The sequence below is a fragment of the Chaetura pelagica genome, unplaced genomic scaffold (assembly GCF_000747805.2).
Source record: "Chaetura pelagica isolate M959 unplaced genomic scaffold, ChaPel_1.0 scaffold106, whole genome shotgun sequence".
Classification (NCBI taxonomy): Eukaryota; Metazoa; Chordata; class Aves; order Apodiformes; family Apodidae; genus Chaetura; species Chaetura pelagica.
The window spans coordinates 3,108,950-3,132,299 of record NW_009954222.1 but is presented as its reverse complement, the minus strand read 5'-3'; the positions used below and the strand labels follow the sequence as shown (position 1 = coordinate 3,132,299).

At 36.3% G+C, this 23,350-nt stretch overlaps 1 protein-coding gene across 1 annotated transcript; it reads left to right on the top strand.

Moving 5' to 3' along the window:
* Nucleotides 1–1,470: 1,470 nt before the first annotated feature.
* Nucleotides 1,471–18,748, top strand: DIS3 (DIS3 exosome endoribonuclease and 3'-5' exoribonuclease). Its single transcript, XM_010003513.1, has 21 exons — nucleotides 1,471–1,476; nucleotides 2,161–2,318; nucleotides 3,025–3,218; nucleotides 3,335–3,408; nucleotides 4,446–4,613; nucleotides 5,482–5,646; nucleotides 6,312–6,425; nucleotides 6,518–6,655; nucleotides 7,121–7,267; nucleotides 8,348–8,464; nucleotides 9,291–9,392; nucleotides 10,072–10,136; nucleotides 10,230–10,314; nucleotides 10,918–11,045; nucleotides 11,493–11,579; nucleotides 12,581–12,737; nucleotides 13,529–13,743; nucleotides 14,840–15,008; nucleotides 15,212–15,370; nucleotides 15,800–15,922; nucleotides 18,662–18,748. Exons 1-21 carry the CDS (start codon nucleotides 1,471–1,473, stop codon nucleotides 18,746–18,748), a joined length of 2,658 nt encoding a protein of 885 aa, XP_010001815.1.
* Nucleotides 18,749–23,350: the final 4,602 nt, after the last annotated feature.

Genomic DNA, 23,350 nt, shown 5'->3' with positions numbered 1-23,350 from the left:
AGCGGAGCCGCAGGCGCCAGGGGGGCCCGCCCCTCCTCGTGGGCCCGTCCGTGCGGGGCCGTTATCCTTGCTGCGGCCTCGGTTAAATCCGCGTGGATCCTTCGGTCTGGGGCGCGGGCACCGTTAGTGCAGGGGTGCGTTGAGCAGTGCGCTGTCGAGCTTGGGGCTTCCCGCTGTTACTTGGGTCTGTGTGAGCCCTGAGCGGGTAGTTCTCCCTGGCAGCTGCTGAGGAGGCCTGCAGCATCACCCAGTCTGGCCCGCTCTTAGTCTTCCTTCTGGTTTTATGCCTGAGCAGAGAACAGCATTGTTTTATTTGTTTTGGTCTGATGGGTATGTAAAGTCAGGCAGAGAGTGAGTAGACTCTGAAGCAGTGTCAGGGTCTTCAGGTGGTCACTGAATTTTCTTGTCAACCTGAATTTTTCTAAATATTTATTCTCCTTTTCATCCTGGCTCAAACCAAGACAAGGCTGTTGTAGATTTTGGTTCCTTATACTGTGGTGGTGATCTCAGGTAATGAATAGAGGCTACAAAATCATCGCCTATACAACTCTGGAAGGACGGGATGAACTTTACTCTGCAGTCCATCACTAACAGGCAGTGCAGACAGTGGAAGTCCAGATTGGGAAGCAGCAGATTCCCAAGCTTGACGTTTGACTTTATTTTTCGATTGCTTTTGAATACATCTGTAGAAAGTAGAATAGCCCTGTGCAGACATTGGAGACTGGAAATAGTTAATGAATCCTAACATGGATTACTTAGGAGAGGGGCACAATGACATGTTTTAGCAGTTACATATTACAAAATTTATAAGTAAGGGCTTTCTTCCCAAAACAGCAAGTCAGGGGACGTTTTCAGCCTGTTACACATGGGCTTCTTGGTGTCTGCTGGCAAAGTTTGTATGTAGGTGTTATAGAGCACTCTCAGAAGTGCTCTATAACTCTGTGCTAGGGTGCTGGAGTAGCAGCTTTTAGGAATTCTGGAATTCCGTAGGAAAACATTTTGCCTAGCAGCTGGAACAGGATTGCAGCAGTAAGACTTGGCCTAACAATTCAGCCTGCGTATAGAATAATACTGGATTTTTCATAGAATGATTTGGGTTGAAAGGGACCTTACAGATCATCTAGTTCCAACCCCCCTGCATGGTCAGGGACACCTCGCACTAGAACAGGTTGCTCATAGTCTCATCTAACGTGCCCTTAAATATTTCCAGGGATGGGGCTTCCACAACTTCCCTGGGCAAACTTCTCCAATCAACATGGCTCTAAATCCTTTCAGTCATCTAAGCATCAGATGCAGAGAAGCTTGGTCTGGTATTACATTTAATTATTTTAGCCATGCCCTCTAGATCGTTATTGCTGTCTCTTTTTGGAGATGTGTTTTTTTTTTCCCACATGCCTAGGAAATTAAGCTCACCTTATTGTCCTGACAGGAGCATGGATTTTTGGTGTACGTTTGTCTCCCTTGCACACCATGGCTGTCAGGAGTTGTCAAGGAAAAGTGCTCACAATTTTTTAACAAATTTCTTAAAAGAAAAAAAGCATCTGAAAAGCTGAAGAGCAGCTAACAGAATTCCAGTTGATTTGGATCTGCAGAAATTTAATTTGCAATGCAATGTTGGGGTTGTTTTTGGAGAACTCAAGCCTACACTTGCACATGCATGTCCATGTTGCTTGTGTAGTGGTGGTCAGTTAACTATTTTATGATTTGCATTGCTCACGAAGACATATGCCAGGCAGCTTTTAAATTATGTTGGAACTCTGACAGATTTTGTATAGGTGTATTTTGTTAATGAAGATTATAATTTACAAGAATCTGTTTTACATGAACAAAATGTCTGGTGTACACCTGGCCTTGAATTTGTTTGGAATCCTTTATATGTTGGGGCTGAATTTGGTGGGAGTTAAAATCAGTCCTTATCTTCACTCCAGCAAAATTCAGGTCACAAAAAGGCTGGAAAATACTACTTGAATTTTTTGTCCAGAAGCAGGAGGAAGCAGTTTAATATACTACTCAGTTTCTCAACAGTGAGGGAAAAAGCTAGAAGTAATTCAACTCATTACTCGTGTTAGCTTTTAATGTATTAACTGAACAAATATTTCAAAACCTGTTATTGGATAGAATTAAACAACAAGTTTGATTCATTTCCATTTTGCTCCTCAGATTGATATACTTGAAGATCCTGTTATCAAGAATGTCATTGTGCTGCAGACAGTGCTACAAGAAGTCAGGAATCGGAGTGCACCAGTATACAAGCGAATTAGGGACGTGATTCAAAACCCTGAAAAACATTTCTATTCTTTCACAAATGAACATCATAGGTAAGGTGTGGAGTAGGGTATAGCAAAGCTTTACTGATGTCCAATAAAAGAAACTGGGAAACAGAACTGGGACGTGTGAAGTAGGTAAAAAAAATAGACTGCATAGAACTGTATCCTTCTAAGTAGTCTTACTGGGAAATAGTTGCATGTTCCAGGAGCTTTTGTGGTTTGTAATTGGTATAAATATACATTATGAGAAAGGGACTAGAATATTGAATAAAGTTTACAGACAAGAGTATAAACTTGAGAAATGGAATAGTGCTTTTCCATTTTAGTGTCCCTTTTAAACATACTCGAATGCTTTATTAATGTTGCCAGCTCAGTCTGTAGCAGGATTCAAAAATCTGTTAGTTAGTCAGTGACAGAAAGCTCTAACAAGTAACGATGCAATTGATTAACCTGTATTTGTGCTTGCAAGTAGTTTCCAGTACTGCAGTAGCATCGTTTTGGAATCCTGTATCCACAGTTCTAGCGTCTTGAATGCAGTTCTCTTCAATTGTCATTTAGAGAGTTGTATTAGGAATTAGTATTTCCTTTCTTTTTTTCTTTACCCTCCTGTCTCTTAGACCTTCAGTGGCCTATATAGTGTTCAGCATACGAAAGCTGGTAACAACTAGGATTCTTTTGGCCATCTATGGATAGAGCTTGTGATTTGTTTTGTTTTGTTTTCCCCTCTTTTTATATATGTATTTATTTTGTTTTTCAGAGAAACGTACATCAAACAAGAGCAAGGAGAATCTTCCAATGACCGCAATGACAGAGCCATTCGGGTAGCAGTAAAATGGTACAATGAACACCTGAAGAAAATAGACAACGAGGAGAAGATTCAAGTAATCTTTTTAACAAATGACAGAACTAATAAAGAGAAAGCTCTAGAGGAAGGGATAGCTGCTTATACATGTAAGTGAAGTCGCATGTATGTTTAATTTATTGCTCAGATAAACAATCTCAGCAGTTTCTTCATACCTAAATCCTGTGCATCACTCGCATAAATATTTATGTTTGTGCTTTTATAGGTGAGGAGTATATAAAAAGCTTGACAGCAAATCCTGATCTGGTAGATCGTCTTGCTTGTGTATCTGATGAAGGGGTATGTTCTTATTTTCTTTTTTATAAAATCAATCAATCACAAATGGTTTGCAATATATTCTTTGGCACTATGTGGTCACTAGCATCAGTTTAGAATATGCGGATTCTGGACCTCATTACCATTTTGGCAATATAATTTTAGTCATCTGAAGAGAAAAAAGGAAATATTGCAGCTGTTTTCACTGCTGTTTATATGGCTAGTGATAGGTGTCTAGCTATTTGTAAAAAGCCAATTGCTTTAGGTAACTGATGTGAAGAAGAGAATAGTAACACTTGGTTAAAGACAGTGTATAACTATTACAAAGAATGGAAACAAAAAGAAAACTACATAAGTTTATATTGCAAATCATTTAGATCTTTGTTTTTTTGGTCTGTTGTTTAAAGTTTGTTAACTTATTGATCAAAAGCATTTTCTATCAAAAGCTCTGAGTTGAGCTCTGAGTGATCAGCTAGGTTGATAGTTAAGCCTGATAAGTGCAGGCTACAGATTGAAGATGAGCTACATTTTCCTCTATTTCCTTGTGTATTTATCAGAATCAAGATTTATATTTTCGCATAACACTAATACAGCTGAAAACTGACACCACCAAAGCATGGAAAGGTTAATTTCATCAGTTAGTTGAACAGAATGGAGTGGAAAATGCAAGAGTGGGAATAAAGTGGAGGGCTCAGCTGATCTTTTCAGCAGTTAGTTGTAGTGTGTTCAGCTTTAATTGTCTGATCACTCCAAAGTTTAGTCTCTGTAATTTGTTTTCATAATGTTTCAGACAGTTTGCAGTATGTTGCACTGTGTGCCACGCTCTTTACTATGCAGTAGTATGCTAATATTTTCTTCACTAAGTATATGCTTAGTCAATATATACAAACCAGCATAAAGGCATATGTCACTTGTGCATATTCATATCTACGCATAGTTAAAATTACAGAGTTTATTAGCTTGAATGTGATGTTCCTCATCTTGGTTTTTAAATAATAATGAATGCAAATGTCTAAAAATTTCCCCTTTTTTTTCTTTTGTCCTTTTTTTTTTTTTTAAAGAAAGAAATAGAAAGTGGAAAAATAATTTTCCCAGAACATATTCCTCTTAGCAAATTGCAGCAAGGAATAAAATCTGGTATTTACCTTCAAGGAACCTATAGGGCAAGCAGAGAGAATTACCTTGAAGCTACTGTTTGGGTTCACGGAGATGCTGAAGAAAATAAAGAGGTGAGGTTTTAATTTTGTCTTCATGCTGTGGATTTCAGTGAGCATCAATAATGACTTAAAATATAATTCTTTCATGGTGATGTGTGTTAAAATGGAGCATTATAGTAATTTTTTCTTTTCTGTGTTTTTATGATGTATTTTCTTTTTTTGTATTTTTTTTAGTTATATGGATATGACTACTGAAATGTTGACTGAGCTCTTTTTGGAAAGAGAATAATGTGTTTAAAATTATACTTTCTGCTTTGATCAAGTTTTTGGTAAAATAACATTGAATCTTAGTTAATAGTTATTACTCTAATATTAGACTTTTTTAAATTAGTTTGAAAGTTATGGTGAAAGATGGAGAAACCAGTTTGTTGGAGGATTTCATCTCCCCTGCTGTTTTCTTGCCTGGTGATGAGTAGATGGGCTTTTTGCCGCCGAGCAGTTAACTCATCTGTCTCTCTGCTTGATTCTTTGTTGGTTCAGTTGTAGGGACACTTTCCAAGCAGTGGCAGTTGCCTCCTTCCTCCCTATTTGTGGTGGCAGCGGGAGCTACTGCTCTGGCTCTCCTTTTATTCTAATTTCCCAGTAGTATGTGGAGTACCCTAGGCTGTAAAAATATAATGATTGTCTGATTTTAAAAAAAGGCTTGAAAATACAAATTATTTTTATAGAAGCAATTGTAATCCTGAAATAATATCATCAGTACTGAGAGAAACCTAGGAGAGAGAAAAAAAAATGCATCACAAAACATGCCTTAAAATGTTGTTATGAGTGCAGAGCCTGTTATACATGTGTACTCTCTGTTACACTGCTTTGATTTGGGTCTTCTGTTGCTGTCATCATGAATATTTGCATTTTCATTTTATTTTTTAAAAAAATGCAGATAATAATACAGGGACTGAAACATTTAAACCGAGCAGTTCATGAAGATATTGTAGCTGTGGAGCTGTTGACAAAAGATGAATGGGTCGCACCATCATCAGTGGTCTTGCAAGATGATGACCAGAATGAAGATGACATTGAAAATGAAGAGGAGAAGGAAAACATTGTATGAATTTATTTTTTTTTCCCTTAACTCTTACATTAAGAGAGATCTGAAATCTGCAACACCATTACAGTGTTAGGGTTTATATTTATACATCCTTTCTATACCAAATTCCGAAAGTTATTGTGAATTCAGAAATTAAGAACTTAATTGTAGGTGCATTAAATATGTGATTATGTATGAAAGGGATATGTCTACCCTGACCAGCAAATATTTGCATTTCTTTAGAAGCATGATCTTCCCACTGAATTCCATGGGAATGTTTTAAAATTATTTGGTTTAGAATTGCTGGAGAGTTTTCAAACAACCGGAAAGGACTTCTATAAATTATGAGAATAGGTTGGAAAAGAAAATGATGATAGTTTTGTAGTATGCAGAGACAGTGGAACATGATAGCATTCTTCAGAGTATTTTTCTGCTGTCCTTTGTTTTTCTCAAATTATGTCCATTTAAAAAAAAACACAACAAGTTGTGTCACATATTAGCAATATTAAAAGCCATACAAAGCACTGGGTGGCATGGTTCTGTTGGTGAAGTCATAATAGAATTTATGGCATTCTAGTGACATAGAAGTTGTTACCACCAAGGCTTGAGATACATGCTGTTGTCATACATGTTACCAAGAGTTCAGACAGTTTAGTGTTTTTAACCCTTGTGTTTCCTACCAGCTGAAGACTTCTGTTAGCAAAGACATGCTGAGACCTACAGGAAAAGTAGTGGGCATTATAAAACGAAACTGGCGACCATTTTGTGGCATGCTTTCCAAATCACAGATCAAAGAGGTGAGGAAATAATGAAGTTATTGCAAGTACAGATTTTTATTATTTTTTTCTTTAATTAGAAGTAACTTGTTCTTTTTCCTGGCTATTTATAGGCAAGGCGCCATTTGTTTACACCAGCTGATCGCAGAATTCCTCGCATTCGAATAGAAACAAGACAAGCAGATACATTGGAAGGACAAAGAATAATTGTTGCTATTGATGGCTGGCCCCGGAATTCCAGGTATCCTAATGTAAGTTTAAATGTTTTTTCCTGAACCTCTGTCTTTCCAGAGGATAAGATGTGCGAGGAATTGGAGTTAATGTTATTAGGGACTGGGGTGTATGGCATTGCATAAACTCATAGAGAAAGTGGACCTTATAGGTTTTGCTGCTTAAACAGCTATGGTTTTTCTTTCCTGCAAAACTGAATTGCCACATTTACAAGTTTTGCAGTCTTAAATGTGGAGAATTTAATGCTATTTGAGAAAAAGAAGGGGATGTACAAAGTCAAGACTGAATGAATCAATTAAATGTTTGAAATCAAATTTCTCTCTTAAAGATGAGAAAGTTAACTAAGAAGGAGAAATTATTTCTATGTATTTTAATATACTAATAACATAGGACATAATGGTCTCAATGGTTATTTTTTTTGAGGAAGCAGCAGTGCTAGATGTGTATGTGTGTGCATGTATTTGTTTATGTAAATTGTTTCTCAGGGTCATTTTGTAAAGAGCTTGGGAAGTGCTGGTGATAAAGAGACAGAGACAGAAGTTCTTCTGCTTGAACATGATGTCCCACATCAGCCTTTTTCCCAGAATGTCCTTAGTTTCCTCCCAAAAATGCCATGGAGCATTACAGAACAGGTAATAATTATTAAATGACTGTAGTAAGTATTTTGCCTTCTCCTTCAATTCAGACTGTGTCAGTCTTGGATATCCCAGTGCACCAAAAATAGATAAATGTTGTCTGAACCCATTTTGTCTTCAGTTGGACTTCCAGCCGGATTTCTTGTGGAAACAAGGCCTCTGCAAGTTTTTGTGTTTTGTAAAGCTCATCACTGAGAATTTTTCATCTTGCTGAATAGCTTTGTAACAGAAACTCACAGCCTGTGTGACCACTGAAATAATCTGAGGAGAGGAGACTTTAACTTATCCTGCTATAATCCAGTAATTACATAAATTGCTTTTGCAGGATTGTTCTTTTGAATGCTATCAGTGAATTTTAGGTTATCTTAGTAGCATAAACATGGAAAATGGTTGCCTTAGAACGTATGAAAAAATGTCATCAGAAACAAATTAAGCACAAAGTGGATTTGTTTTGGGTTGGGCTGCATGTTTTTGTTTGGCTGTGTAGTTTAATTTTTTTGAGGTAGGCTGCTTTTATGATAATTTACTACCTATTCCTTTTTCTTTTGATCGTGGAGATGGAAGGAGGAATCTTTGTGTGAATTTGCTGTCTAAAAGTTAGTTTTTGTAGCCATCACACAACGGTAGATACTTCCAAATTGTGCAGTTCCTTTCAACTGTTCAGACATCTAAGCCTTAGAAAGCTAAAGTTAGTTGAGAGCAGTCACATCTTAAATAATTTGTCCAGCTGGACATAAGATGAAATTTCACATTAAAAAAGTCTTGATTCTTGGTCTGAAATAATGAAAAGATGGTGTGTTTACCCAATTTCTCTTCCTGTTTGCAGTAAAACAGAAAAATTTTCAGTACTTCTTCCTCTGCTGTCTTTGTTTTTCTGTCACTGTAGTTTCTGCTTATCTGTTTTGACCTTGTAAATAAATACTATGGCGAATTTTGTCCTAAAAAAACCCAAACAAGCCACTCTGAAAATACTTGATTGCTTTGGAAAATTCTATGCAAAATGCCTTTCTCAAATTACCATTTTTACTTTGATAATGAAGACACTCTTGAAAACCATTTATTTATTTTTAATTTTAGGATATGAAATATAGGGAGGACTTAAGGCATCTATGTGTGTGTAGTGTTGATCCTCCTGGCTGTACAGATATTGATGACGCTTTACATTGTAGAGAAACAGAAAACGGAAATATAGAGGTATTATTTTTTTTTTTATCCAGCCACTTATTTATTTACTTATTTCTTCCTTATTTTATGAACAGTTCAGAACTTGTAATAGTAAATGACATGAACAAAGCTCTAGATCTTTTTTGAAAGAGATTAATGGTATTTGCACAACTGTGAGATAGTAATAAAGAAAGGGAATTTACTTGTGTGTTATCAGTGTCAATGTCTCCTAAATTCACCCTGCTTTCTGCTAATTTTGCATGGGAAATCAACATAGAATTTATTTTTTCCTGTATTCTTAAGTATAAACATGGACGTCTACAGCTAGGATAAGCAATTATTGGTAGAAAAAGTGAAGCTACTTCTGTAATGCCTAAGGAATGATTATTTTATTAAAAAAAAAAAAAGAAAAGGATTAAAAAACTAGGCTTAAGAGCAGCTCTCTAACCACTTATACCTTAGTCAGGTGTTCTTTATTATAAAGTAATTTTTAATTGTAATGGCACAGTGTGTCAGAATAGGAGATCTATCAAACAGAAAAACCAAACAAAATTGCAGTGGGCTTTCAAAGAAACCCAAGAGGTTATATGAGCCCCCAGTCAAGAAGTGTTTCATTGGTAATAATTGTAAATTTCCACTAAATGTATGCATGACCTTACTTTGCGTAATTGCTGCAACTTCATTTTTTAAATATCTGTATAATAGTTTTAAATTATTTCTATTACTAAATATAGGAGCTGCTAAAGGGAACTGGGAATAGGTAAATTGGGTTGCAAATAAAAACTTGGGAAAGCTTATTTTGTGCTGAAAACTACTTCTGTTTTGTAAGATGCATAATGTGATGCTTGGTTTTTAGGTTGGTGTACATATTGCAGACGTCAGTCATTTTATTCGCCCGGGAAATGCTTTGGATGAGGAGTCAGCAAAAAGAGGAACAACAGTATACCTGTGTGAAAAAGTAATTGCTTCCTATATAAAAAGCTTTTTGCACAATTAAGTGGTTGGATTTTTCATTGCTTTCCTCTGTAAATTCTTGGGAGTAGAGACATTATCTCTAAACAAAGTGGGGGGAGGGAAGTAGACTCTTTTGGGCTGCAGCTAATTTGCCGCAGACTACGAAAATTAAGGTGCTTTTTGTCATTTAACCTACACAGCAAGAGGGAGATTTTTTATTTATTTTTTTCTTTTAAAATTTATTATCTGTAGAATATCCTTTCAACTCCTGATGACGCATTAATAGCATGTAGTTCTGAAACTGGACTACTGTCTTTAATATTTAACTGAAATTGCTGAAATGGCCTGGTTTTGTCTTTTCCATTGTTTTTTTCTTGTGATATCTAAATCTCTGGTTTTTTCCTATAATTTGTATCCATTACAACTGTACATTTAGTCCTGTTTATTTTAACTTATATCTCACAGACCACAGTTTCTTTTCAGAAATATCAGTTACTTAAAACCTGATAAATAAAATGGATCTTGGATAAAATTTCCTCTGAATTGGCTTACTTTTCTTTCAGAAATCTTACTCTTCGTAGCAAAAAAATGAAGGAGTTATTTCCAAGCTTTTAGTATATTAAAAATCAGGAAATGAAGTGCATACTTTTAACTAATCATTACTTTTATTTTTTACTTTGCAGAGGATTGATATGGTTCCAGAGTTACTTAGTTCCAATTTATGTTCCCTGAGATCTAATGTGGACAGGTATATGTATATGATCCATACTTTGATTCTGACATGGAAGTCCAGGTGTTTATATACAGATTTTAAGAGATTTTCCCCTTCTTTCCCTCACAGGCTTGCATTTTCATGTATATGGGAGATGAACCAGAAGGCTGAAATTCTAAAAACTAGATTTACTAAAAGTGTTATTAATTCCAAGGTTAGTCACATAAGTATTATTATACTTACAAAAAAAAGCTAGAGACCTTTTTATAAAGACAGTGATCAACAGACTTCATATTAAAGTTTTCTTTCTGTTTAATGATTTATGTTTTCTTAGACTTAGAAAATGATGCCTAAATGCTTGAAGTAAACAAAATGTTTGATTCTGTCCTGTTCTTTTAAACCTTTAAGGCTGCAGTGTTTTTTCTGTGGTTACTTTGTGATATTTCATTGTGAAAAGTGTAAACATACTGATAAATATACTGGACGTGGTTGGTATATACCAGCTAGTCAGAATTATCAGTTAATTTCAGTGGACTCTGTAGGTGTTTAATGTGTTTCTGAAACTTAGGCCTCTAATCTGTGAAATGCATCTGTCATCAGCATAAAAAAACACTGTAAATGCCTGGTATATCTTGCATAGGTCTGTCCTGTTTTGTCCATTATTCTTTGAGAATGATACACATTTAGGTCTTGAATGTAAAGCTTTATTATTGTGAACCAACTGTTGACAGCAAACTGCAGTTTCTTCAAGACACAGCTATGTTTTTCTTTTCAGTATTTAATTACGTATTGTGATATCTTTTTTAACCTCTTTCAGGCTTCTCTTACATATGCTGAGGCACAAATGAGAATTGATTCAGCAACTATGAATGATGATATTACTACCAGCCTACGTGGACTAAACAAATTAGCAAAAATTCTGAAGAAGAGAAGAATTGATAATGGGTAAAATGTGCAGCCTCCCTTTTACTGTTTTCCTTGGTTTTTTTCTCCCTATTTTTTGCTGTCAAACTGTATAATAGTCCTGTTTCCATTTTTCCAGGGAAAATCTTTTGAAAGGGAATTATTTTGCCATTTTGATTTGCATATAAATGCCTTTGTTTACCCCAAATTATAAACTCAGAATGTTAACTTTTCATTCACAGTATCAATCGATACAGATCTCTTACAGTCATTATAAAAACGCAATCAGAGGAATAGTATTTGCAATTTTAGGAGCTAATAGCGATGTGTGTCAGCATCATAACTTCTGATAATTTGAACATTAATTCCACAATGTTGTTAATTTCTGCTAATTTCAAATTACTGTTTCATGGTATCCCAGATGTTGTGTACAGGCTTGCAACCCAGCTGCTCCCTTTAGTTCATTAAATCCTGCTTCCTGTCTTCCAGAGCCTTGACACTTTCCTCACCAGAAGTTCGTTTCCACATGGACAGTGAAACTCATGATCCTATTGATCTCCAGACTAAGGAGCTCAAGTATGCTCTTTTTTTTCTTCCATTAATTCATTTGGGGCAGGGATGGAATTAAAGGCATGTTTAAGTAGCATCATTTAGTTAATAGTTCCCATAATAGTGCAGGGCAATCATAGGCTAATATAACAGTTTGGGTTGGAAGGGACCTACAAAGGTCATCTAATCCAAAGCCCCCTGCCATGGGCTAGCACATCTTTCACTAGATAAAGTTGCTTAAAGCCCCATCCAGCTTTGACCTTGAATGCTTCTATAGCTGGGGCATCTGCAACTTCTCTGGGCAAGCTGATCCTGGGAAGGATAATTCCTCTGTATTTTATTGTGCAATTTGTGAAGCAAGTTTTCAACTATATGCTTCATATACAAACTTAAGTCTTCACTACCGATTTAATGGAGCACTGAGGTTCAAATTCTCTGGATTCTGTGATGCTTTTCTATGGGTATTAATGAAGAAGAGAAAGTAGAACTTGAAGTTATGGATGATTGAAAGCTTAAAAACAACAGACCATTAATTACACGTGCCATGATACAGACAGTCTTACTGAGGAGTTCTAGAAATGGAGCTACTGCTTTAATCGCTGAAGCTAAATACTTCCATACTACTACTTATTTTCTGCGCTGAAATCTACACTCAGTTAAGTTTACTGTCATGACATTATGGTGTACAACATGGTGCTTTCAAACCTCATACACAATATTTCAACAGTACTCTTAAGAAAAAATCAAGAGGCTTACCTGTTGGTCTTTTTGGACATTTTAAAGAGCGTTTAACATAATTTGTTATTTTAGAAAATTGTACTTTGCTTTTTGACTCAGTACTTGAAACTTTGATAAATGTTGTGTTTTCAGTGTTTAAAAACATTTGCCTAATTATATAAATGTTAAAAAATACTAGGTTAATATTAAACTAATATTGCTAGGATGGTGGAATGTTTCTTCATTAGGCATTCAAAGCAAATATATAATGCAATGCTTTTCTAACAATATAAAATGTCTTATGTTCATAGAGAAACAAATTCCATGGTTGAAGAGTTCATGTTGCTTGCCAATGTCTCTGTAGCACAAAAAATTTACGATGAGTTCCCAGAGTTTGCCTTGCTCAGGAAACACCCTGCTCCTCCACCATCAAATTATGACATCCTTGTCAAGGCTGCCAAGTCCAAGGTAAGTTTTGCCATGCTAATGAAGTGAATTAATTATTAAAAAGCTGTGTTTTCTCTCTGGTTGACCACTTGCCCAAGAGTAAGTGTTGGAAAGCAGTGTTTTAAAAGTGCAGTACTTGAAGCAAGCTAACTGTAGCTTCAGATGAAAGGAAGAATCTTGGGCTTTTTAAAGTCTTAGGTAGAGAAGACAAATCATTCTTGAAGTCTTTTGTATTTTAACACCTGTGTGCTGTGAATGTTTCTTCTCTTCCAAGTCATATGTGATCATTGAGCCAATTTTTGGCTTCAGATCACATACAGAATTGATGTACTTAAAAAATGGTCAGTCACAGCAAGTAACATTTCTTACTTCCTGACTTTTAAGAGAGACACTGTGTCCATGTGTGTTTATAGTTGCCATTCTCTCCTTAGATCAGCTAGATGTTAACTTAGTCTAATCAAGTCTGATTTAACTAACAGGTCTGGACTGAAAAATTACTTTTCCAGTTTCAGGATCTTTTATTTGACCTAAATTTCTATCTTGCTAGACCTCGTGATGTGCATTCATATTTCCTTTTTTTTTTCCCCCTGCCCACTTTTTTTTCCTAGGGGCGAGAAACTCCCAAACTCTATCCTTGTAAGATTAATAGACAACCCCAAACCCAGTCCATTGCATTAGGTTTTTAGGTGTGATACCTGAACCAGTGGTTAAGATTAACTTGGACATTGCTGTTACATTTCTGCTTATATCCTGTTAATACTTGCTAGTAATACCTGACCTTTTCTTAATTTTTTTTTCTTCCCTCCCTCCAGAATTTGGAAATAAAGACAGATTCAGCAAAGGCTTTAGCTGAATCATTAGACAGAGCTGAATCTCCTACATTCCCCTATCTAAATACACTGTTGAGAATTCTGGCCACTCGCTGCATGATGCAAGCTGTTTATTTCTGCTCTGGAATGGATAATGATTTCCATCACTATGGTTTAGCCTCACCTATTTATACCCACTTTACCTCACCTATTAGAAGGTACTTATATTTTATGAATGTTTCAGAGAATAAAGAGAAGTGATTGTTTGTAAAGAAACTCTAAATTGTGGTGTTGTCCATTTAAAACAAAATAGTTTGTGTTCAGCTTTAGAAGTCAGTTGAAACAGCAGTGGCTTTACATGGTGATCCTTCATGTGGGCTCCTAGGTTCACTGTCTATGATTCCTAAGGTCTAATTCTTTTTTTTTTTTTTTTTTTTTTTAAAGCCTCATAAAAATAAAGATAAATACATCCCTAATGCATATCTCTGGCATCAAAATGCCCTTTGGGATCAGTTAACATCATCTAAGTCAATTGAGGACTGAGGCAGAGTTTAGACAGTAATTTTTCAGGTGGAAGTTGAATTTAAGTTTTGAGGAGACTGTACATATGAAACCATTGCTAATTTGAAACTTGCTACTGTAGCTGTTACATTGTAACAAAATTGTAAATCTCCTCTTGGAAAATGAGGGCTTTTTTTTCTTTTAACTGAGAGGCATCTGAGGAAAAAAAGTCATATTTTGCTCCTTAGAAACATTTCAAGTGAAGTGTCTTCCAGGTGGATTAAAATTACTGTGCATTTGTGTGGATAATTTATGGAGCTTCTGGGAGTTCTAACAGTAAAATTTAGTTTCTAGCAGATTTATTAAAAACTTCTGGCTGAAGTTCTGGTTAAAGTTACGTACCAAGAAATTCAAGTGTGATGATGCTTTGTAAATTGATGGCATTCAGATACCTTTTAAACTACATTTGCCTAGTTCATGGGAAAGGGAAGAAAAAGTGTCTTAAGCTGCCATGGTGAAACATCATTCTTTACTCCAAAAAAATCACTTTGTTTCTTTGTAAACATTCAGGCATACAGGCTTTATTGGTAGAATTTTTATTAGAAAACAGCACAGTTCATTCTGGCTCTCCAGAGTGTATCATGGGTCAGCTAAGAGAGTGATCTTGAATGAATACAATGAGTTATCACCAGACCATCATGATTACAAAACCTTTTTGATCTGTAAGATTTATAAAACCAAAATTATATTCAGAAACTTTCAATTAAAAGTATGCTTTGATATGTCATGGATCATTTAACCTCATCTTTGCAGGTATGCTGACATTATAGTACATCGACTTTTGGCAGTGGCCATAGGAGCAGACAGTACATACCCAGAACTTACAGATAAACATAAACTGGCCGATATGTGTAAAAACCTCAACTACCGACATAAAATGTCTCAGTACGCACAGAGAGCATCTGTTGCATTTCATACGCAGGTGAGTAGTCCTAGATGGGAGGATAAACTACAGACAATTCCTGTTGATGTTTAAGGAAGGGAGGGAATATTGCATTGTGCTTTGTAAAAAATCTAAGTATAGATAGGTGTTTGAATGTTATTTTTTAAGCCAGTGTATTTGTGATCCAAAAGAGAATATTCTAGTGCTTTTGTTCTCATTCATGCATTCTACTCTTGTTACAGCTCTTCTTCAAAAACAAAGGAGTAGTAAATGAAGATGCATATATATTGTTTGTAAGAAAAAATGCAGTTGTGGTTCTGATTCCCAAGTATGGGTTAGAGGGAACAGTTTTCTTTGAAGAAAAAGGTAAACCAACACCAAAACTGGATTACAACAATGAGGTATGTTTTATAATATTTCTTCTTAAATACCTTTTTTTAAATTTGGTAACTGAGCAGAACTCTATTCTAGTTAGATTTAGAAGGGTAAGAGAGGCTTTTCTAAATGCAAGTTTATTGATCTGTGGTACTAGTAGTGCTGCTGTGGTCTTTTTAAGTCTAAATAAACAGGTTCGGACAGGAATTGGTTTCTGTAGTAGATACTACTAATAGCTAATTGTTTGAGTAAATACCACAACAATGTATATGCCATTGTCCTGACTGGAGCAAGACAGCAAACCAGATGTATTATGACACTGAACATTCAAGACAGTAATTTGTATTCATTTTTATTAACATGTAACATTAATAATTTGCTGCAAATACATTTATTTGTATGAAAATGTAAGGCACTGTAAGCAGTGAGTATTTATACAAAGTTTGAACTTTCAGGTACCATCACTTACTGTGGAAGACACAACATTACATGTATTTGATAAAGTTAAAGTGAACATTATGTTAGATGCTTCCAACATTCAACATCAGAAAATTCGGATGGTGCTGGTAGAACCAAAGGTAAGGCACAAGATTTGTGATTCACAGAATCATATTATCCTTCAGTAATCTTAAGAAAATCAGCATAAGGTAAAACTGAAATTTAACCTCAAAGAAAAAAATTGCCTAGGAGCAGATTGTAGTGATTGCTTCATATCTCAGTAAAACACGGGTCTGCTTTGATGGGCTGTTGAGAAGAGTAAAGGGCTCTAAATTAAATTTCCCTTTTGGGCCCACCGGGGTATTTCCATTGATGGGAAAGATGATGATTTGCTGAAGTAATATCTTTTGAATTTCATGGTTCTGTAATCAAATCTCCTAAATTTACCCTCTTCCAGTTTCAATCCATTACCCCTTGTCTCACTACATACCCTTGCACAAGTCCCTCCACAGCTTTTCCTGTAGCCCCCTTCAGGTACTGGAAGGCTGCTATGAGATCCCCCTGGAGTCTTTTCTCTCTGAAAAGCCTCTACTGTTAGCCTGTCCTTGTGGGACAGGTGCTCCAGCCAGTCCTCAGATCATCTTCATATCCCTGCTCTCAACTTTCTTGAACAGCTCTATATCCTTCTTGTGCTCTGGAACTGGACACAGTACTCTGTGGGCTCTCAGGGGAGCTGAGTAAAGGGGGAGAATCACCTCCCTTGGCCTGCTGGCCAGCCATGCTTCTTTTGATGCAGCCCAGGACACAGTTGGACTGCAACCACACATTGCTGGCCCACGCTGAGTTTCTCATCTAATACCATCCCCAAGTCCTTCTCCTCAAGACTGTTATCAATCCATTCTTCACCCAACTTGTATTTGTGCTTGAGATTGCCCTGACCCAGGTGAAGGACCTTGACTTGGCCATATTAAATTTCATGAGCTTGGCATAGGCCCACCACTCAACCCTGTCCAGGTCCCTCTGGATGGCATCCCTTCTCTCCAGCATGTTGACCTTGCCCCACATTTTGGTGACATCAGCAAACTTAATGGGGGTGAACACAAGGCTACCATCCATGTCACTGACAAAGATGTTAAACAGCACCAGTCCAGGTACTGACCCTTGAATGCCATTTGTTACTGGTCTCCATTTGGGCATCAAGGCATTGACCACAGCTTTTTAAATGTGACCATCCAGCCAATTCCTTATCCACTGAGTGGTCCATCCATCAAATCCATATCTTTCCAATTTAGAGACCAGGAGGTCGTGCAGGACAGTGTCTAATGTTTTGCACAAGTCCAGGTAGATGATATCGGTTGCTTTTCTACAGTGGGCAGAATCTTCCTTGCAGTCCCTGCCTTTGCTTTCTGCAACCTGGGTTATGTGGCCAGAGCCCTTGGCTGATGAAGACTGAGACAAAAAAGCATTAAGTATCTCAGCCTTCTCCACATCACACATGACCAGGTCTCCTCTGCTTCTGTTTTCTTGAAATTCTGTTGATGAATAGCATATTCTTACTTCACGTCTAATGCTTTTTTTTAAATTTCATCTCATTACTGTTAGCATTTTACCTTTTTGCAAACCTCTTTAATAAATTCTTCAGCAAATTACTTGTAATGCATTTTAAGTTCGGATTGCTTTTACTTCTACTGTGATGATGCATCTTCAGCAAGTACACTGAAATAAGAATTAGAGGGATGGTTCTGTGCAGTCCTCAGGCAAGAGTTGCTTCCTCCTTTTTAAGGGTACTTTGACTAGTTGCTCCAAGAAACAGGCCTTTATGACACCTAGAAACATAGACTGTCTTGTGCCTTATGACATTACACACAGAAGGTCATTTGTTGTTACCTTGTTGTTCTCATGGTATTCCTTAACATGTCATAATGGTTGCCATCTTAACTTACTGACCAAAACCAGCCTTCAGCTTACAGCAGTAGGATGTATTCCAGCACAGATACCTGTGTTACTCTAATACAATTAAATTATTCCACTACTGATACACTGTTGTCACTGTTGCATCATTTATAACCTGGTATCAAAGTCCTAGTGATCAGCATCCTTGCATCAGGCATCTGAAATGCCCGTTACTTTCACTAACCAGACATTAGTTTGCCCACAGACTCAAGTATACAGCAGCATACATGTCTAGTCTTGGTCCAGTTTACGAACTCTACTTAAATTAACTTTATTTCATCTTCACCTGCTTCACTTTTCTCTCCTTGAATGCCCCTCATTTCCATATTCTCAAAGAAGGCATAGGATACTTCTTGATGATTTCTTTCCTCAAAGACAGTAATTCTCTGTAAGCATACAAGCTTTGCTCCATTCTTCTTCCTGGCTTTAGGAGTTTCAACTCAATCCCAAAGTTTTTCCAGTTTCTACCAAAGCTAAATGTTTTTTTGCTATGCTGAATCTAGAGCCTGCCAGGAGCAGCTCTGCAGAGAACACTGCAGTGGCTATTGTTTTAAAAGCAAAATGAAACTTGTTACATTGACCCATCTCACCTCTCTCAATTGTCCCCCCTGCCTTCTAGTCACTTGATAACAGATGGCAAACAACTAAGAAGGTGGCATATGCAATCTGGTGCAACAGAACTGCTGGCAATTTAGTCAGCAGGGGTGCTGCTGCTGCTTGGATTTTCCTTAGATTTTTCCAGCTTTTACTTAGGCTGAGTATGTATGTTATGTATGATGGTACAACTTTTTTTAGATCACTGCTTACAGAATCTTCTGGTGTTGGTACAGTGTTTGTAAAAGGTCTGGACAAGTAAACTCAATTTTATCAGACAAGGATAAGCTAAAATTGAGTTAACATGTTCTGAATTATTTTTCTTACTGTAGCTACTAGGAAGTGATGTGTCTGCAAATCTGTCTACAGAGATAAGCAACGATGAACCAGAGAAGAAGAAAAAGAAGCTAAAAAAATAGTTGTTTATAGAAGTTAATAAAAAGTCACACATGGATGAATTGTATTTACATGTTTTTTTCCCTATGGGCAAAATGCTAGAAACAAATTTTGTTTACTTTTAATACACATTTTAATAATTTGTAAAACTGGCTTTTTAAAAATGTTTTTACAAATACATGTATGGAAGGGAACAACAGTTTTAAAACAAAGTATGTCTACAGTTTCATCTTGTACATGAAAATAAATGTCTGCAAAAAGTGAAGGAAGAGTTGTTGTATTTCTTGTTTTGTTTGTTGTTTGGGTTATTTTTTTTAACAGCCCCAAGGCCATTAAAGAGCCTGGCAAAAGTTAAGTCTCTTCAGTGCATTCTCTTTAGCTCCTCAGAACTGAAATTTGTGTTGGTTACTAGTCTTGAAGTGCTGGCAGAGTTTACTTTTGAGGGTTAAATTCCACAGGAGCACACTTCTTTCTGGGATAGGTCTTTCATGTCAGACTAGTGGTGTGTATTTATGCACACGATACACAAAGAGACAAGCCATATCATAGAAGTGCATTAGTCTTTGTCGTAGACCTTAAAGCAATTTAAAATCATGGCTTAGCCTCTGATGAACTACCTTAAAAAAGAATGGAAACCTGATATTTGTATTGCACAAATATCCACAAGTTACAAGTTTTGCACTGATAATACTAGCTTGTGTTGCCAAGATTCTGGTAAGCTAGACTTACTAGTTAACTGGACTTCTCAAAAAAAAAAAATCCTCTTCTGTGCATTAAACTGCATTGTCATATTCAAGCTCCATCACCTGGCTTTGCAGCCATAAAGCATGTTTTGTGTGCTGTGAGGACTGAAGCCATTTCAGGTGTGCACCTAGACTTGATGCTGAACTCCCACCACAGGGATGAGGCAGATCAAGCTTTCTTTGAGGTGGTAACTAGAATTCTGCAAGTTCATGTCACCAAAACTATCCTCTAAAGTGCCTGGGATTATAGTAGTTTTCATAGACTGGTTCTGCTTATGCCAATTCCTAGCTCTCAAAGCCAAGAAACCGCAATCCCACATACTGCAAGTGTTCCTCAGCCATCATTTAAGAGTTACACCTCATGAACTTGTGGTTTAGCCACTTACTCCTCAGTGGTTTCCTTGGGTAAATCAATCAGTGGGTCACAGTTGAACAATACATGGTTGTCACTTGGCCATATTTACTCATCTCCCTGTACACTGTCATTATCATTAAAGGATTGGATCAGATTTATGAAGTACATTTTCTAAAAGGAGACAATTAACACATTTAACTAATTGCAACAGAAAATCCCAATCCCCATGAATGAGATGTTTTAAGGTTTATATGGAAACTTTAAAAATTAGTTTCAAGAAAGCTGTACAGAACACTGGTGCTACACTTCTAATTCAGCACCATAAATTATAATAACTGAGCCCATTTCTTAACTGTATGTATGAGGCAAAAGCTTGCCAAGCTCCTTGCTGGATCACCTTCCTGTGTGCCTCAAGGCCACTCACCCCCACACTATATACATATATGAGGTACAGCCAGCACTCAAATGAAAGATGATGCAAATAATAGCAAAAAAATCCCTCTAGGTAAGTAAGAGATGTCTTTATTCTGTTTCAATACTCAATTTACAGTTTTATGTGTGAAAAAAACTCATTAAAACTACTGAAGTTAATTTAATGTAAACAACGACCATTTTGTGCAATGTGTGCCAACCAATGCGTGAAGTACAACTAGAGAAACAGAATGGTCAAATGACTTCCACAATAATTTGCACAATACATTTCTCCTACAAAACAATTATACAAACATAAAAATGCAGATTTCCATAAAATAAATAATTCTCATCTAATTGAGGACTACAACACAGGACAGACAATACAGGCAATTTAGTTGGGAGATTGCTTCTCACATTCACCCATTTCTGCTCTTAGTTCCCCCTTCAAGCAAATGCTTACACAGGGTACAAGTAAACATTCCTAGTGACGGATTTTTTAAAATGAGTTAATATTTTGAAAGCCTCTGATCATTGAATATACCATTATAAAGAAAAAAAAAATAATTAAAAATAAAACCAAATCTTAATTATGCATACCACACCAAACAGTTCAGAAACAGATCATAACTTGGCTCATCCTGCTTCTTTTCAACTTCCCCTTTTCAATTAATACTACTCCTATTTCTAGTAATCACATTTGCAAAAATAAATCCTTTGTACAGTCCAGAAATCTGAAATTCACTCTTTCAATTGATTACTGTTAGGATTATTATAAAAAATGGTAAAGACACAAGGTCATAACTTTTAAATCTCAGACAAGTTGTGTCTTGCTTTTGAGCTACAAACTTTACAAGCTAATGCTAAAGATGATTTTGAAGGCCCTATTCAATAAACTGATTTTCCAGAAGTTGTAAGTTCATTCTCTACTTTTGACACAATTCATCCCCTGAAAATTATGGTTTTAGTGTCTTCCCAGCTTTTAGTAGGGCCAGGTTTTGAGATAATTAAATAGATAATTTGGAACATTAAGTTAAATTACACGCAATCTGATACGTGTTAGAGAAATACTGATTAAATTGCTATATGAGTAAAAATAATGCATGCTGTGTTTGCTGGTTAGAAATCTAAAGCAATGTTTTTAATTATTTTTGAAATGTGACAAAGCCAAATTATGCTTCATTTATGGCACAGAAGTTTTTTCTTTTAAGTATATATTTCAGACAGCCTTCACTAATGAATTATTAATGAAAATATTTCAAGTGTCCTATTCAAACACTTGCACAGAATCCTCAGGTCTAATGCATTAACTGCTTTTTCATGCTCAGCCAGTTCTGTTCATACCCTGCCCTTTAGAGATTTTTAAAAAATCTTGTCAGTTGCCTTCAAATTTAGGTCTGACCAACTGTTTCAAGCTTATTGTGCCAAGTGTCTGTCACTTTGATGAAAAGACAGCAAGACTGCTTCACCTGGAGCACATACTACAATGGACGTGATTAATCCAAGGAAGTTTGCTTCAGAGCTCTACAAACACAGAGCTCTGAAATACCAGAATTTCCCTTATCCTTTCTTCCCCTTAGTCACCTACAGCTAGAAGATGAGACCATATGGATTTGTCTTTTTCTCCATTCACATTTTAAAATTTCAGAAGGTTCTTCCAATCAAATTTAACCACATCTGATTTGACTAGGCAAAGGGAGTTCTGGGCTTCCAGACCCTCCTCATTCCATTTGTTCATTGATGGTTTTCTTTGAAGTGTCAAGAGTTTGTTTATATTAGTACTTTTTGCAGTAAGTGGCATGAAAAAGTATATTTTTAAATGCTTATCTAAATATTTTTGGTAATTTAAGTGAGCAACATAATAGTACTTGGATTAAACATAAGAGGGAAGTAAAAGTGTAATGGTTTACTTTAACAGAAGGGATGCTGCACCATTCTCTTACTGATGTACCCAGAGAAATTAACCTTATTGCAGCTTCTTATGTTCCTTCAAAAAGGTGTCAGAGCATCCATTCAGACACAAGGGTTCTGAGGAGACACTGGTGGAGTCAAGTGACCAACTTCAAAATTAGTACTAATACAACTACTAAAGTAACACTGTAATTTAAAAGTAACCAATTGTACATCTTAAGTACAAGGAAAGCTAACTGATAAACAGTTTTAAGAGTAAGAACTGTAGTGGGATGAGATTATGCTATTTTCCTATAAAGAGATATGCATCACCTGTCCTTCCATTTCTGTCAAACTGAGGAAAAAACTGATCATTGCTAAAAGACTTCTTTTGAGGTACACCTCATTTCATTACTAACATAATTAAACTTTTATTTTTAAATGGTGGAAAAGTATATCATTTCCATAACTGAAATGGAGTTTTCATACAGCTGTTCACAAGGAAACCTTAATTAAAAGGACTAGCCTGGTATTCAAATCAAAACACCTATATTTTAACAGTTTTCATTCTGCTATAAAACATACATGTATTCCACAGACCCATTTCTGGAACTCTAGTTTTATTCTTTCCTAGTGAAAGTCACAGGTGAGTTTCATCACTGTTACTTTAGGCTGACACTGACAGACACTCTCCCCTCTCCTGCTTCCCCAACCCTGCTCTCATGACAGCCCCAGCATTTCACTTCTGCCCAGTAAACTTTCTTAGTACCAGTGCTAGTATTCCTGAAGCCACACGATTAATCTGACTGGAGAAAAGGCAATCTAAAGCTAATACTCCCTTCCTTCCTCTCTCCCCCAAAGAAAAAACTCCCTTATGCCTGTAGGATTTGTGTCTTAAAATATAGGTGTTTTTGCAGTTACATTGGTTCCTATGCAGGTTAGCCTATGTTTGCTCAGCTGTCTAAAATACTCCTCTTATAGCTGAAGTTAATGTCCAAACTTTCAGAAGAGGGCTCCTCAAATGAAACAGTTCTGAAAAAGCACTATGGTTTCTTTGTACCTAGTCTAGCAGACTTGATTTTCAAAAGGATCACTTAATGATACCAGTAAGTTTGTTATTAAGACCTGAAGAACCCCACGTTTTTAAAAAACTCCCTTAATATACACAAATTTATTACAATCACATTAAAAAAAAGCAAAAAAGTATGTATAATCCAGGTAAATGA

What these genes read in the sequence shown, in the direction of transcription:
- DIS3 (XM_010003513.1), top strand. An exon ending in AGGGATAGCTGCTTATACAT is followed by an intron (nt 3,219 to 3,334) that starts GTAAGTGAAGTC and finishes GTGCTTTTATAG; the next exon opens with GTGAGGAGTATATAAAAAGC. An exon ending in CAGAAAACGGAAATATAGAG is followed by an intron (nt 8,465 to 9,290) that starts GTATTATTTTTT and finishes CTTGGTTTTTAG; the next exon opens with GTTGGTGTACATATTGCAGA.